Raw genomic sequence first — 16,284 nt, 5'->3', positions numbered from 1 at the left:
AATCCTGTTAACATGCAAACCAAAGCAAGTCACTGAGCCACTATGCACACGTCTCCAATGGGCTTCTTGTTTGCAGAAGGTGTTGGCAGAAGCTAAAAACCCAGCTTTGCTCTTTACTGTCAGAGTGTTTCTGGCCAAGCACAATAGCAAAACTGTGTATCTCAGTAAATTTATGATCAAGAAAGGACGCAGCTAATACATTTCTGAATCATAGTGTTGACCATGTAAAACCTGCTGTGCCCTTTTCTTCTTTGGACTTGGCCCCTGATGCTAGTATAATATGTGGGTTTCACCATGAGTGTTGATTCTTTAGTTTTTCATTTAAGCTACAGGCTGATAACACTTCCTTGTAATTCATATGCAGAGAGCAAAAAGAACAGCTACAGAAGCTGAAAGAATTTAAGCCTGACATTTCCACACAGGACTCTCCAAGATCACAGAACACAAGTACAAGGCCAGGTACCTTTCAGGTAAATTAATCTTATGTTAACTTATAACATGCTGGTAGTAATTACTATTAATGTATAAGTCAGATTAGTTCTACACTCTGATGGTCAGACTTCTCCGTGGAATGCATGTCCAACAGCCCTTACAATTACTCACTAAGGACAGCAGCACATGAGGTTCAGCAGCCTAGGTTGCTATGGGGTGATGTGCAAGGAGAGATGAGCTCTTCCTAAACACGGGCATAAGGCTCATAAGAAGACCGTCCTGTTCCTTGCCTAAGTTCTGATACCTTGCTCTGCTTTTACTACTGTAAGATCTCTCTTATCTTTGAAGTTAGAGAAACTTGAGGATAGGTCTCTCAGAAACAGATACTTCAGGGTAAGAGTGGGCATTAGCTTTCTGTTTGCTGTCTTTATTGAGAATTCCCATTACCCTTTGTAATATAAGGTGCATGGAAGCTTATGTTTGCATACTTCCATGACTCCATCTCCTGTTGCAATGCAAGTTATTCCTCTGCTGCTTAATCTCCTTGTTGGTTCTGGGAACTCTTCTCAGCTGCTTATATTTGGATTCTTTGGTATTTCATACCCAGTCAGAAACCAAATGAACTTCTATACTCATGTTAACTCAGGTTTATAAGTCCCTCCTAGAATAAATAAACAATTTTGTTAAATGTATGTTGAAGGAGATACCTGAGTTGTTGCTGGTTTTATTCTTCATCACATCTTAACTGCAAAGTTGCTGATAACATACCAATAAATTTAGACATCATGACCTCCGAATCTGACGTTTAGCCAGACCAAGCTTTGTTTTCCCTCTCACTTGAGAGAAGCGTTATGTAGTGACTGAAATACTGCAAGTTTTCTTTTAGCCCATATCCTCTTCCTTGTTTACAGTGTCTATAAGGTAAAATATTGGAACAACTTTGCTACCAGGAAGTACAGGTAGGCTGATGCCTTTAGGAAGTGACTTTACTCTCTTTTCTATCTCAGACTACTTCACCCATCTGCCTAGAGCTCTTCAAACAACTCTTACTTGTCTTGGAATTTCTGCCTTCACATTTTGTATCAGTTTGAACTGCTATTACAAAGTTCAGCTTTGTATCTACAACCATTCCGAAAGTTTTGTTGCTTGTTGCTAATAAGGCTGCTTGTAACTGGGCATCTGCTGTGGTGCTAAAAAGACTTTTTGTGACACAGCACATGGGGTTTCGTGTTTCCTTCATGAAAGGTTTGGTTTGGTTTGTTCCACTGCACAAGACTTCCCCATTTCTTACAGTGATGTGATCTTGATTTCATTAAGGGGGTTCCAGGTGTTTCTGCTATCTAGGATTTTTTCCAGTGACTTCCAGAAAGAAGCTGGCTTTATTAATCCTCTTGTGCCTCACCAAGCTCCCTGCATTCAGACTTTTTCAGCCTCCCCACAGACAGTAGGAATCTTTGCAGACAGCAGGAGTCTTTGGGAATAAAACCGCAGAAACTTTTAAACTGAGGTAGGCCTACTGGAGCTTAAATTGGTAAGGTTATTTGGAAGGAGAAAATAAATAATATTTAAGCCTTCACATTGTGAACAAACACCACATTACTTCAGGCCACCAGTTCGTGAAATACTGTCCTCCTACCTGCAGCACCTTGATGGTGGTATTAGGAAATGCTTGATTTGATTACCAATTGCCATTGTGCTTACTGACTTACAGAGGATGAGGAAAGGTTAGTTTACAGATCTACATTAAAAGTGCTTTCTGCATCTAGGTCTCCTCTCAGCTATCTTCAGAGGCACCAATAGAAGCCCAAGCTATTAAACCTTCTCCTGCTGTAATTATAAAGCCTCCCGTGTTGTTCAGACAGCCCACCCCTGTGACAAGACCAAGTGCCCCACTGACAAGGCCTGCTACACCTATGACAAGGCCACATGCTCCAGTTTCTACTCCAACTACAACCCCAAGTCATGGTCAGTCTTTAAAACCATCACCTTCTACTATGGAACAGGAACGCTGGGATGAGGATTCTTTCCATGGACTCTGGGACACAAATGAGGATAAAGGAGCAAATATGGAGTACGAGTTGTGTAAACAGGAGTCAATGATGCCTCCAGCTGTCTCCTCACCTGTGAAAGTACCTGCTGTTCACACCTCTGTTGCATCAGCTGTACCGGTGTCCCTTCCTCCAGTTATTCCACCAGTTCCTAAAGCACCTGTAATTCAGCAAACTGTGGATTATGGCCATGGGCGAGGTGAGTACATTTGATCTGTAGCAGAGAGCTAATAGTTCTCCTAGTGTCTTTCTACAGGAATGTGCCACACAAAGCAAGCTGTAGATGTTCTGCAGTTGACCTGTAGGCTGCATACGTTGCAATCTGATGCACAGCAATGCAGTTCTAAAGAGTCTGTAACCTCCAGCCTTGAGTTTAATGTTTTCTTCAGGGATGTGATAATGAGTTATTTCATGTGGCTATACACCATTCAGTTTATGTCTGCCTCTAATATAAACACCAACTGATTCAATTACATCAATGTGTTATATTTAGATTGATACTGATACTTTCCCTTAATCCCTTTGTAGCTGAGTATGGAAATAACTGTTCTGGAAGGTACTTTGAATTGTTGCAGCTCTTGGTATGATTTAGTAACTTAAAGCAGAATGTGACTCGTGTTTGCATTATTCATATACTGTTTAATTGGTGTGAGGTACCCTCTAGACAGGGAGTGAGAGAAAGTCCTGGTATTTCTGAAGGGAGTGCACCCTAAACAGACATTTAACACACGAACAGTGAAGGGCTCTGATTTTTAGTACTGAGATTATCAAAGCTAAAATTCAGCACTAGTTTTTAAATAGAATTAATTTCCCTCATTCTCAGTTAACAGGAGTGGAATTATGTCTTAACAAAGTCCTTAAACTGTAGACTGCTGTTTGAAGAGGTTTTTTTTTCTCTCTCTAAGGTACCATAACATGCATTGAAGCCATATTGAATCCATTAAGTAGATGTTTCACTAAAAGCTGTTGGAAAATTATCACTGTTAGGAATTTACAGTTACTATTCTTGACATTACGGTACTTCTGTGAGTTTTTTAAACTTTCAGAGCATTTTAATATTTATAATTTTCTGGCTGTGCATGCTACCTGAACTCATCTGAAAAAGCAGAAGTCCCATTCTAAAGATGAATTGGTACGCATAGTTACAGATGTATCCACTTCAGACTTCCAAACCCATGGTGGTGTGTATTCATGTGTAGCTGTTTTGGCATTATCCATTAAAAGAAAATTTGGTAAGTTATTTCAGCCACTTTTAATGCCATTGACTGATTGCTTTTCATTACATCAGCAAGGAAATGGGAGAGAGGTATTTTAAGATCCTAATTATTTTATTATTTTTAACCAGATATAACCACCAGTAAAGTGGAACAGATTCCATATGGGGAGAGGGTAACCCTGCGTCCAGAACCTCTACCAGAGAGGCAAACATTTCAAAAAGGTATGGAGCAAGTCACTACATCTCAGACAGCTCTTAAGAAAAGTTTTAAGACACTAAAAACATATTTTAAACTAAGTAGCTCTTGTTTAAATTAGAAACATTTTATTTTCTTCAGAGGCCCATAAGAATTTCCGATGAGTAGTGTAGTCAATGCCCTAGCCACTTTAAAAACTCAATTTTGTGGTTTTAAATAGGATTGCATGATGTATAGTTGTCTGTTACAGTTTAGAGAAGAGATTCAATGGCTAGTTCTAGCCCTCACGTAAGATATTTCTGTATACTTTTCTTGCACTTTTGATTGTTGCTTTTCCGTTAGAAAGGATGAAAACAAAATTGAGTATGTTTTAGTAGTTTAGATTTCCATGGGTTTCTCCTTTCAGAGCACCCAGGTCGTTACAACAGAGAAAGAGATCGTGAACCTTATTTTGAGCGTCAAGGTAATTCCAACACAGATCATCGGGATTTCAAGAGAGAGCGGGAGTTGCACAGAGACCGTGGTTCTGTGGATTATGACCGAGAGAGATTTGAAAAAGACCGGCATCCCCGAGATGATAGGTACATGGTTTCAGAACACTGTTGAAATGAATACAGTTCAGGCTGTATTGAGTATCAGGCTGTCCATTTTGCATTTGAGGTGCATGTTCTCTTCTCTTTTGGAATCTGTAGTAGAAATTCCAGAAACATACAAAATATTCTTTTGGCAGGGTCCTTCCCACTACAGCTTCAAGGACTCAGTCTTACCGTGACAAGAAAGACCATCCCTCCTCGAGGCGGGGTGGTTTTGAAAGACCACCATATGAGCGAAAGACAGATCGTCCAGCATATGATCATGGGCCTTCCGTGTTTGGAGGTACAGTTTCTCAATCTTGAACCCATGCTAGAATATTAGTGTAAGTACAGACTTGCAGAAGTGAGGATTAATTGGGAGGTGATTAGTTCATTGGCAGTATTTCTTTGGTCAGAATATATAATTTTGGAAAACTTATCTGGGTGGTGTCATGTAGTTTTGTTTGTCAATGGTGATGAGATCAGGAATGCAACAGTTATCTACTCTGCTAAAAAATGGCTTCAATTGTAATAGGCTCAAGATTAGACATTGGAATTATCTGGAGTACAAATCTGTGAATTTATCCTGAAATAATGAAGGTCTGCTTAAATCAGCTCAACTGGGTATGAACATCTTAATTTTTTTATTTTACTGAACTAAGAAAACTCTTCTGTCCAAACACTGGAATTTGAAGGTGATCGTAGAAACTATACTGAGGAAAGGATTCCTATTTCTGCTCCAACAATACCCCGTCAGCCACCACCTGCTCCACGAGTGGAAAGAAAGCCAGAATCTAAAAATGTAGATGATATTTTGAAGCCACCAGGACGGGATAGCAGGCCAGAGAGGGTGAGTATGCATTCTGAAAGCAGCAATCAGTTTCTGTTGGGTCTGTAGATAAAGTGCCCATGAGCGTAGTATGTTGAGAATAAGCTTACATTTGAGGAAGCTTGAGAAATTCTCCTGGTTCCTTTGCAAATGCCTAGGTGTTGTATCATAGCTGTTAGGAATCCATGTGAGATGTAAACTTCCTGGGAATGCTAATAATAAGTTCCTACTAGTGAGTAATATTAACGTATTTTAGGCTCTTCTGAGAACTTCAGTTGGATTTTGATGTATGAGGAAAGACTTGGCTTTACACAGAGATTTTGCAACACACCATGTAAAATAAGGAAGGGCAAAATATATATGCAAAAGTGTGAGCCTAGAGCACGTATTTTTCTAGAAGGAAGTTTTTGCACAAGACATTATGTTAAGTGTAGCACAGTGTCCTATCTTCTTAACATGATCTATTTTTCAGATTGTAATCATAATGAGAGGGTTGCCTGGCAGTGGAAAGACACATGTCGCAAAACTCATCAGGGTATGTAAACAACCACCCACTGTGTAGTGCTACTTGTCTTTTATGTGTGATTCCTCTGCTGTTTTCTTTCTGTTTGTCTGGAATTTCACATGCACATGTCTTAATATGGCGGGTGAGTCCCCATCTCTATTAGCAAGCATGGTGAAAACTGTTCTCTTCTTGTTTTCAATGTAGAGCAGGGAACTGCTGTATGCCTAAAGTGTTTTGAAGAGCCTCTGCAGCATAATGGAATATTTCAACAATAATATATGTTTTCTTTTTGCTTTTTTTCCCAGGATAAAGAAGTGGAGTGTGGAGGACCTGCACCAAGAGTGCTCAGCCTGGATGACTATTTTATCACTGAAGTGGAAAAAGAAGAGAGAGACCCAGATACAGGGAAAAAAGTGAAAAAGAAGGTACTTTTAATTTGCTTGCTTATCTTGACAAAGAAATAAGACATTCTGAAACAACACAGTGACAGTAAGAATTACAGTATGTGTCTCTGGGTGGGTGAAGAGGTTGGTGGCCTGTTTTTCAGAACAATTCAGTATAACCTAAGGGCAGTATTCTGAAAAGTTGACCAGGAAGATATTTTTCTCATACCATTGTATTTGGTGGTTATGACATTCAGCAGTTGAGCATAGGCGTCCTCTTTCTAAATGTTTTTGTCCTTGATAAAGGTGATGGAGTATGAATATGAAGCTGATATGGAAGAGACCTATCGTACCAGCATGTTTAAAACTTTCAAAAAGACCTTGGATGATGGCTTCTTCCCTTTCATAATCCTTGATGCTATCAATGATAGAGTGCGACACTTTGAACAGTTCTGGAGTGCTGCAAAAACCAAGGGTTTTGAGGTAATGGAACCTGAAAAGCATTTGAACTTGCTAGCACCCATATTCTGGTATTTCTAAACTTCTGAATGCAGAGTCCCTCCCACATTCAGGAAAAATTCTGTAGTCTGCATTTACAAATTTAACTCTCTTAGAATGTACTATTGCAGAGCGTATCACCAGGTAAATAAAAAAGAGCTAATACTGGTTTTCTCTTTCTAGGTGTACTTAGCTGAAATGAGTGCAGATAACCAGACATGTTCCAAGAGGAATATTCATGGACGCAAGCTAAAGGATATCAGCAGGGTAACTGTATACATATGGAGTTATAGGATTAATGATAGGTTTCATTGTGCTTTCAGGCACACTGTTGTTTCCAAACCTCCTTTAGACTACATAAATGATTAGACTTTTCCTCTCAGAAGAGCTCATAGTTATTTCATGGGATTGATTGAAATTACTGAAGTACAGATACATCTTGGTCATGATCAGAAACCAAATTGTCCGTTGAATGTGTTACATTTTTAGAGATGCTTCAGTTTTGTTTGTTTCTTGTTAGATGTCTGATCACTGGGAGGCAGCACCACGTCATATGATGCGTCTTGACATTCGTTCACTATTGCAGGATGCTGCTATTGAAGAGGTGAGAATCTCTGTTTGTTAAAAATATCAATTATGTAGATGTGACAATACGGAAAATACAGAGCAGTGAAAGGTATGATTGCAACAAGACAGTTATACTTGGCTTTGTAGAAAGCCAGAATCTGTGTGTCAGACAAGTGTATTCCATTATTCTTATTTATTACCTAAATATGCAGGTACATGTTATTTTTTATCACCTTTGTGAAACCCAGGATTAAGCATCTGAGCAAGAGTTAAAGCCACTTTGATCTTAGCAACTGTATAGGACCAGTTAAAGAGGATCTTTGCTCTCTCAAATGAAACTCAGTACCTTTTTTCAGGTTACTGGATTAATTGGATCATAATTTGAGGAAGTAGTTAGGTAAAATAAGTAAATGAATAGATTTAACTTGGTCCCTGCTATGAGAAATATGGACCTGTAGCAGAGAATGAAGAAAGAAATAAGATGTAGCAGAAGATGACACTTGCTGTAGAAGTATGCAGCCTTTTAATTCCATTTGGAGTTTGCTGTGATGTGTGTCTTTGGTATGTCAGTTTTCTGTATTGTTGCATTCTTCTTTGGCAGATGTTTCAGGAGCTCTGGGAATAAATTAGCATGTTAATCATATGTTACCATGAATGTACCATAGCTGCAAGTAGCTGTCAGAACAGCTCGTGCCATAGCCATAGAAACTGGTGAACTGCTGAAGTAGGAAGAGAGTTTACTCTTGCAATTTGTCATGATGACAGCAGGTTATTTTTGAATCTCCAAATTCTATGTGTTGGAATATGGCAAAATTTAAGAGAACAGCAAAAGGCTTAGCTCTTAAGCAGACTCAGAGAAGGTCAGATTTGGGATTTAATTTGTGCATCAAGGTATTATTAACTGTATGAAGAACTATATACTTGAAGAGTTTTAGGTATTCCACAGTATACACATGAATCCCCATCAGAGACATGGATCCCAGAAGGTGTTATATTAATTGAGCAGGGTTAGATGTATGTCTTAAAGTGTCCATTTTCTTTATTATGCTAAACTCTGCTTATTCTTTGCTAATATATCAAAGGTGAAGTCTTGTTAGGGATGTTGGAGGGCCATTCCAACAATGTGTAAATGGCAAGCTTAAGATTCTTTTCTGAGATTCCAGGTTTTGAAATGTGACTGTGTGGGAAGCAGGAGAAGTATTTTACTGTTACATACACTGGCAGCACAAAGAATGCATGTGAAGGAAGAAAATAAACAATTGCTACTTTCCCACACAGTTTGGCACTCTGTAGCTAGAAGGGAGCCTGCTTCTGAGGGAAGCCAAAATGGAGACAATATTCATATATATTGCATCATCATACTCTCCAAGATGAATTTTTTTTTCTCTCTTCTATTTGAACCTAGAATTTTCTAGTTATTCTATTATTAATTTTAGATATTAATCTAAAAAATTAGAACTCAAATAACACCTTGTAAGTCTGTGCTTATGCTTTGGAACAGGTGGAGATGGAGGATTTTGATGCAAATATTGAAGACCAGAAAGAAGAAGACAAGAAGGATACAGCAGAGGAGGAAGAAAGTGAACTGGTAGGAGACACATCAGCCATCTCTAATGAAATGTCTTTTAATGTATCTGAGGGAGAATCTCACTTTTATAAATGCCAACCCATTGCCACTCTTAGCAGTGCAATCTTAATGCACACATTTTCAGTTACTTGTTCCTTAAAAATCTCTAGGAGAACTTTAATGTTAAATCATGTTATTCCTAACTGAATTTTTTACTAATCTGTGCATATATATGCCACAAACAGGATTATCAGTGGAGTGTGGCAGTATGCCTCTTACAGACATTTATAAATTGCAGTACACTATAGTGCTGTCTTCCAGATTATCCAAGAATTACACTTAAGTGAGGGATGGGAAGAATGGTCAAAGATAAGTTTAGTTTATTTCCTTTCACATGTCTGAAGAGCTCTCCTTGACTGTCACAATATATATGACAACAGTTATGAAGAAGAATGCTTTCTCTGCCAAGGTTCACTGACTGTCAGTAGGTGTTTCCATGATGAGGGTTTAGGCCTCTTGAATAAATGATGGTTAGAGAATTGCCCTGAAGGCTGGTGGTTTTAGGTATGTATCTAAAAGGCTATGGAAGGCTTCCAAAGGCTTCTTGGTATGTGCTGGAGCTGCAGCTGGTCAATGCGTGATGAGTTGAATGTGTCAAACCCTGGTTCCCACAACCAGGCATTTCAGCTGCTTTCTAAACTGCCATTCCTGAGGAGTAGTAAATTTCCATCAACAAAAAGGACTTTGCTCATCTCACACATTTTTGGTTACTTCCTGTTTGTTGGAGTCTTGTACCAAAGGATGAAGTCTGAATTTTTTCTTATTCTATCTGAGGACCAGAATTTTACAGATTCAGCACACAGTAGACCATTTCACACCATCAAAGTCACTCTACTTGCTATTATCAACTCCCGTGGTGTTGCTTCTAGCATTCAGACAATTCTTGCTTTTCTGTGCTTGATGGTATGAATTATTGATGCATTTAACTTAGTGTTCTCACCAGTGTATCACACATCACTTTCTTCAATACAGGCTTCTAGCTGTGGTGTAAACTTTCTGTGCAAACTTTAATGGGCAACTTGGTTTAAAAGTATAGATACACATATATACATGAAGGTTTTTTATTTGTTACAAGGAAATATTGCAGCACAAACCATCTTTGTGTTAATTACAGACTTTATTAAAACCAATAAAATACAGAGATCTGATAATCTCAAGTCACTGATATATGCGTGATAGAAAAAAGTCTTTCAAGGATTTTGGAAAAGTAATGCCGAACATAATCTCAAGTAGTGAAGCTGTCTGGAACAGTACACTCTGATTTAGGATTAACAAGTACACGTATGTATTTACCACAGTGGAGGCAAATAAATAGAGCAGGAAATAAGTTAGTGTAATAAAACTGGTCTGTGGATTGTTTTTCTTGTTGAAATTTTCTAGAGTAGTTTTTTACCCTCTATTAAAAAACATTCTTAAAATAATGAAATTCTGACAAGGATTTAATTTCATTACACTGAACTTTTTATGTGATTGTAGAGAAACATGCTTTTATACCAAATTTGAACAGCTGAAATTATTTATATGGGGTTGCTCAGTAAGGATTTACTTGTCCAAGAGTATAAAATTAGAATGTAAAAAGAGCCTGTCTTAAATAAATACCTTTTTGCCAAATTTAATATCGTTATGCTAATCAACAAGGAATAAACTGCCTAAAGACCATGATGACATTATTTGTAGGGGAAAAGTGTTTTAAAAGAATCATTGAACTAAGAGGGTTATTTTAAAATAAAAATAATTATTAAATCATAGTGTTTCAGCAGATACTCTTATTTAAACTAATTAAAAAAAAATATTGTGTAGTTGTGGGCTAACCACTGATATAGGAATTCAGCATGTCCCTTCAAAAGGATTCAGTGAAGCTTGTGTGTAGTAGATCTGGGAATATATTCTTAAATACTGGTGACCACGGTAACTTTTTCATTTGTGTTTGTAGAGCTTTGAATATTCTTTATGCGTGATAAGTTGTGTTGCCGTAACTTTGCCACCTGGGATAGTATCATATAGTAACTGTGCACACAGCGCCATTGGTGTCTGTTAGACTCATTCCGGAGTTCTCTGTTTGCAGAGGGCAGCACTTTTTCAATGATTTTCAAGGGCTGCTAAAATCATTGAATGGGAAGTGGATGCGGAAGTTCTGAAATACTGAGTCATTTGTTTCCTTCATCTGATAACAAGAATTGTGCCTTACAGAAAGAAATACCTTAAGCTCCCATAATAATGCTGTTTCCAGTTCAAAAGTGATATGCATGTGTGTCTCTCTCTAATCCTCCGAGCTTCTCTCTGTGTATGATTTAGGGTTACATTCCGAAAAGCAAATGGGAGATGGACACTTCTGAGGCAAAGCTAGGTGGGTATTTATTTTTTCCTGTTTCTTCTAGTTGGTATCTGATGATGTTTGCAAAACCTGAATTTTTGTTTTTATTGTGCCTCCTTATCAAAAACAAATGTGTTGATCTCATACATGTGTCTGAAAATGCAAAAGCACCTATACAGAAAAGGAATTTGTCTTCTGCCAGAAGGAAAGGAATTATGACTTTCTAACCATTGCTGATTTATATACTCAATGTTCTTCCATTTGTTCAAGGAAAGTACTTTGTCTTAAAAAAGGAGTATTTCTATTCTTTATTAATCTCTTCTGTATTATGAAATACAAAGTCAACTTACATTGCACTGCATTCTAGTTCGTACTGCACCCCTTTTTTCAAGCCTACATGTCATCAGCAACTTTTTACTTTCTTGAAGGCAGGCCTGGTAGCTACTTGTATTGAAGATGTTTCTCACTCTGCAAAATTGGTGTGTGTGAGGACAAACTAGTGCTTTGGTGTTGGTTCTGAATGATAAGGCCTTGGTACTGAAAAGTTAAACTTTGTTATGCTTTTCAGTTCCAGGAGAGTACTAGAATTCTTCTTAGGAGGATGTAAAATGGACTTTCCAGGAGCACAAGGGCCCTATTTTTGCTGCACTTTTTGTTCTGATAAGTGTTGCTGGTTGTGTTAGACCCTTATGCTATTATTAAGATTCTGTCAAAGTCAAAAGCAGCTTTCAGGCAGAAGTGCATGAACCATGGCTGTGGTGGAAGGTGTACACAAGGAGAAGAGTTTTTAGTATGATCAGGTTCGGTTTGGAGTTTTGTTTGTTTCTCTGAACAGTAATGATTCCAAGTGAAGATTTTATAAATTAAAATTAAACTTGATTAAAACTGTTATTTCCTGTCTTGTCTGTGAGAAGTAACAAATATCTTAATGGGATGTAGCATGTCTTAACATCTGGAGGTTTGCTTCTGCATGTGTGGTACAGCACTGTCTATCACTGCTTTCAATAACCAAAATCATAACTGCATCATAGAAATATCATCAGAAGTTCTGGCTTGCATAAAGCAGCCTTTCATCTTTTACTGTTAGCTGCTTAGTTTCACCATCTCTTCTGCTGCTGTGCTCTCTTTTAAGTCATTTAAATATTTGTGGGATACGTTGACATTGTGGCACCTGCATTACAACTGGAGGAACCTTGTACTCAGTGATTCAGTATATCAAAGAGCTAGGCAGATAGAATTAATTCAGCATTGCTCTGCATTCTTGTTTTAAGTGTTGATTGTTTTAATATCTTAAGATTATTTCTTAAGTTTATAATGATTCCCCCTCACACACCCCTCATCACTCCAGTTATGTATGGAACCACAGTACTGGAAAACTGCATTGTTGAAGAATGCTCTGATACATTGTGTTGTATTCCAAATAACATAGACTCCTTTAAATACTGAGTAGTAGGAACAGATGTGTTGCACTGCATATGGTGACCCTTAAGGCATCCCATCTGCTGTACAGATATCACAGGGATTCAGATGTATTCTAAAAAGACTTTAAGTTTTATGTGTAATTTCTAGCAATGGGGAGATTGTGACTGCAGCAGAAATACACAGATAGCTTTCAAAATTTACCTCTCTCATGGTGAAATACTGCTAAAAAAGAACTGTGTTGCATTTTTTTCCATATGAAATGCGCATAATATAAAATACAGGATTTTTATGTGGTCTCCACTTAAATGTAAAATGGGGAGCGAGCAGCAGAGTGAATTTTTTGCTAAAGTTACTTGCAAGGCTGTTGCAATGGTCCTTTAACAATCAAACTCCATTAACCAGCTGGATGTTAGCATGCTGCCAAGACACATATACAGGCACTGAGGTCTTTTTATTAAACCTGTCTTCACAATTTTGCTTTTATAACTACCCTCTAGATTAATTTTTATAAATATATAGGACTATATATTAAAAGTAAATTCTGGCAGAAGATGCATTTTTAAAAGAGCCAGGTGTGTTCCTATGTAACAAATGCTGTTTCTTCAAAAAATTGCTCTGCAAGGGCAGGCAACTTTTAGCTCAAGGTATGCATTATAAGCACTTGTACTCTGAGTAGGAATTATTATATTTAATTCACAATAAGGTTTTGTTGTAGATGACCAATTAAAATTATTTCCTGAAAGGCATGTAAACTGTGGTATGCATTTGTTATTCCAGAGTTGAGTTATTTCTTGGGAACTGGCCTGGCCATTAGGTCTCTTGCATTAGTTCCAGAGTGCACACGTTTGTAGAGATGATATAAGTGCAGAATCCAAAAACAACACTTAAGTCTTGTTTTGCCTTTTTGTTTTCTTTCTGTGTAGATGTTGTTACAGGAAAGCACAATAAGATCTTACTGATTGTAATAAGCCTCAGAAAAGGTCTACAAATTTTCAGTTCTTCAGCTGCAATGCTGACTTACGGTAGTCACCATACTGTACACCCCAGAGCTCTTGCTTTAGTTCAGATTTTCTTTGGCAGGAGTGATGCATTCCTCCGAGTGTGTGTGTGGTATATCATTTCCTTATGTGTTGTGGTTGCACAGCTATGTTTTTATTCTAAACCTGGTCTGTAAATCACTGCTCTGTCTCAGGACATAGTGCACCTCAGTTCTTGTATTTAAATTTACAGAAATGGACTCACATTTTAAAAATTTTACTATATTCCATGTGTTTAGCACAGTATTCTGTTTCAAGGTGCAGCTTACTGGCAAGTTCTACAAACTATCAGGATAGGAGAAATGAGCTGTGTCATAGATCAAGTTCTGATACCAGTAAAGTTTGCTCTAGAATGCAAATAATGTTTCACATAAAACTTGGTGACTTTTGCATAAGAAGAGAAAAAAATTTAGCTGATTTAGTTTTTGAAGGAACTCATTAAGTCAGTTACATTCTTTCTTATTAAAACTCCAAAGGTGAGTTCTTATGTTTTGCGGATTTTCAGAACTGCTGCTGCTTCATTGGTTTTAAAATTGAAATGGTAAAATGATGTTTGATGGTTTAAACACTAAATAATTATCTGCCATAAATATTCACGAGCACCATTGTTACAAAATGACACCTTGTCTCATTTTCAGAAAAGAATATTCTGAAATAATGCTTTGTAGTAGGCTTTTGATGTTTCTGTAGTGTGTCTACTGCAAGGCATACAAACCTTGAACCACAATAATATGGGTGGAAGCAGATCCCTCTGGAAAGGCAATCTTTAAACATGGAAGTAGATGACATTTTAAAATAAGTTTTGTGTAGCAGTGACAAAAAGGGGCAGAGGGGGAACATCATACTCTGAATGCCTCCTGAACTCCTGAATTGACGTTTGAGAGTTGCACATATCTTGATGATGGTAACACATCATAGCATGTTGCCTTGTTGTACCGATACTTGCCAATAGGGAGCTCCTGAAGTTTCAGGTCTTTGTGTTCCTAAATGCTCCTCAGTGCATTTGTTGCTCATCTTTTCAATGTTACTTTTTCTGGAAACCCTTATGCTCCAAGTGATCTATGCTGACTGATCTGAGAGTAATACTGAGGAATAGCGCATGCATGTTACAAGCTGGAGTCGCAGAGGAATATTGTAAGATCAGTTTATCTTCTAGGAGTGCTGTCTTTCTGGGGAGATTGAGCTTCAAATTTGGCAGATTTGCTTAGAGCAAAAGAGCCTTTAAGTGAATCGTGTAATGAGATATATCACAGATACAAATATTCTGCACAGTTTTCTGAAATGTTGGGGGTCTTTAAAAGGCAGAGGGGGATTAAAATGTCTTCTTAGGAAAATATCTGTATCTGTTACAAGAAAACGGGGCAAAGGCAGAATTTTAAAATTTTAGAGTTGTGTGAGGGAGAAATTGCTTCATTAGTTTATGGTATTTAAATTATGCTAGCATGTCTACATCGTCATTGCCTCGCATTATCTCTGTTGTTACTCTCTTTTCTCACATATTAAATAGAAAAACTCGTCTCTGAATTGAGCTTCTTTAGATACATACCTTTGAGCATCCTCTTCTGTCCAGAAAATACACTGCTTTGCTTTATTCCTGAGACCTTTTATGGGGTAATATTATTACATCTGTGACTTCTGGAGCAATGTTATTGTCATCAGTGGTAATGGTTTACAGAACGTAACTGCCAAGCTTAGTATTCTTTCTACATATACTTGAATTGTTGACTTATAAAATGGTACATCGACAGAAATCCTAGGATTTTCTTTGACTTGTAAAGCCGTTTTTCATTTTCATGCTTTGTTGTTTGTAATCTTACAGTGAATACTTCATCTCCTTTCCAAAAGCAGTTTGCCGCATAATTTCAAGAAGGTGTTGTTTTTTCACTGAAAATAAGTGTCCAAAGAGGAACAAAATTTTAGAACCTAGGAATGGAATTGTTTCTCCTCATGCCTTATCGGTTCAATGAGAAAAGGAAGAAAATAATGACTGTTGGACAAATGTACTGCTCAGATATTCATGACTGACATTTACACCATGAAACAAAAGATTCTAAGCTTATTTTTTCCAGTCCTGGATTATTTTCTTCTGAGCGTGTTTTTTGTTGTAGAGGGGAGGGGGGGAGAATCAAGGTTTCCAAGGAGCTTTTTGTTTAGCAAAGCCAGTATCTCGAAAACTTGTTATGGGATTAAATTATGTGATCATCACTTGTTCCCTGATACTGCATGTATGCCATGTTTGACACAGTATTAAACCCCAAATTTGGGAAAATCGCTACAGCTTTAGTATTGTGTTCAAATACAGAAAGGTGGATATATGGTTCCTAGCTATCGGTGGCTATATTGTACCTGTAAGGACAGACTCCATACAGTGTGAACATCCAGAAGCAAGCTTTTCTCCCTCATACAAATAATGAGACTGAGTGTTATTGCCACACATTTAATGTGAAATATCAATAAAACTTGAAAATGGTGCTGAGTCTTCTCTAGTTTATTTCAACTCTCATCATTCCACCTGTCAAGACAAGCTGGATATACAAGTTCTGCTGCTCATTCATGTGAAAAGTGTTCCACTTTCGTCTTGTTTGTGTGAATAATAGAAAAAATTCTCCTTTAACTCTGAGGCTCTGTGTTTGTTCTC

General features: G+C 37.6%; 1 protein-coding gene across 6 annotated transcripts in view; it reads left to right on the top strand.

Moving 5' to 3' along the window:
* YLPM1 (YLP motif containing 1) overlaps positions 1-16,284 on the top strand; it is a 39,724-nt gene that overhangs the window by 20,616 nt on the left and 2,824 nt on the right. The window contains exons 6-19 of one of the 6 annotated variants that reach the window (XM_031048875.2): positions 365-470; positions 2,199-2,679; positions 3,826-3,918; positions 4,299-4,473; positions 4,623-4,768; positions 5,127-5,314; positions 5,766-5,828; positions 6,104-6,223; positions 6,488-6,664; positions 6,863-6,946; positions 7,200-7,283; positions 8,748-8,834; positions 11,169-11,220; positions 16,167-16,278. In XM_031048875.2, the coding sequence (XP_030904735.2) occupies positions 365-470; positions 2,199-2,679; positions 3,826-3,918; positions 4,299-4,473; positions 4,623-4,768; positions 5,127-5,314; positions 5,766-5,828; positions 6,104-6,223; positions 6,488-6,664; positions 6,863-6,946; positions 7,200-7,283; positions 8,748-8,834; positions 11,169-11,220; positions 16,167-16,240 (1,930 nt within the window). In that variant the 3' untranslated portion in view covers positions 16,241-16,278. Of the gene's footprint in view, positions 1-364; positions 471-2,198; positions 2,680-3,825; positions 3,919-4,298; positions 4,474-4,622; positions 4,769-5,126; positions 5,315-5,765; positions 5,829-6,103; positions 6,224-6,487; positions 6,665-6,862; positions 6,947-7,199; positions 7,284-8,747; positions 8,835-11,168; positions 11,221-15,465; positions 16,118-16,166; positions 16,279-16,284 lie in introns of those variants that run through there. The other 5 variants (XM_031048877.2, XM_031048876.2, XM_031048874.2 and 2 more) reach the window with 5 other exon arrangements.

The sequence above is a fragment of the Melopsittacus undulatus genome, chromosome 4 (assembly GCF_012275295.1).
Source record: "Melopsittacus undulatus isolate bMelUnd1 chromosome 4, bMelUnd1.mat.Z, whole genome shotgun sequence".
Lineage (NCBI taxonomy): Eukaryota > Metazoa > Chordata > Aves > Psittaciformes > Psittaculidae > Melopsittacus > Melopsittacus undulatus.
The sequence above is the reverse complement of the archived record's forward strand: the minus strand, read 5'-3'. Positions and strand labels throughout refer to the sequence as shown.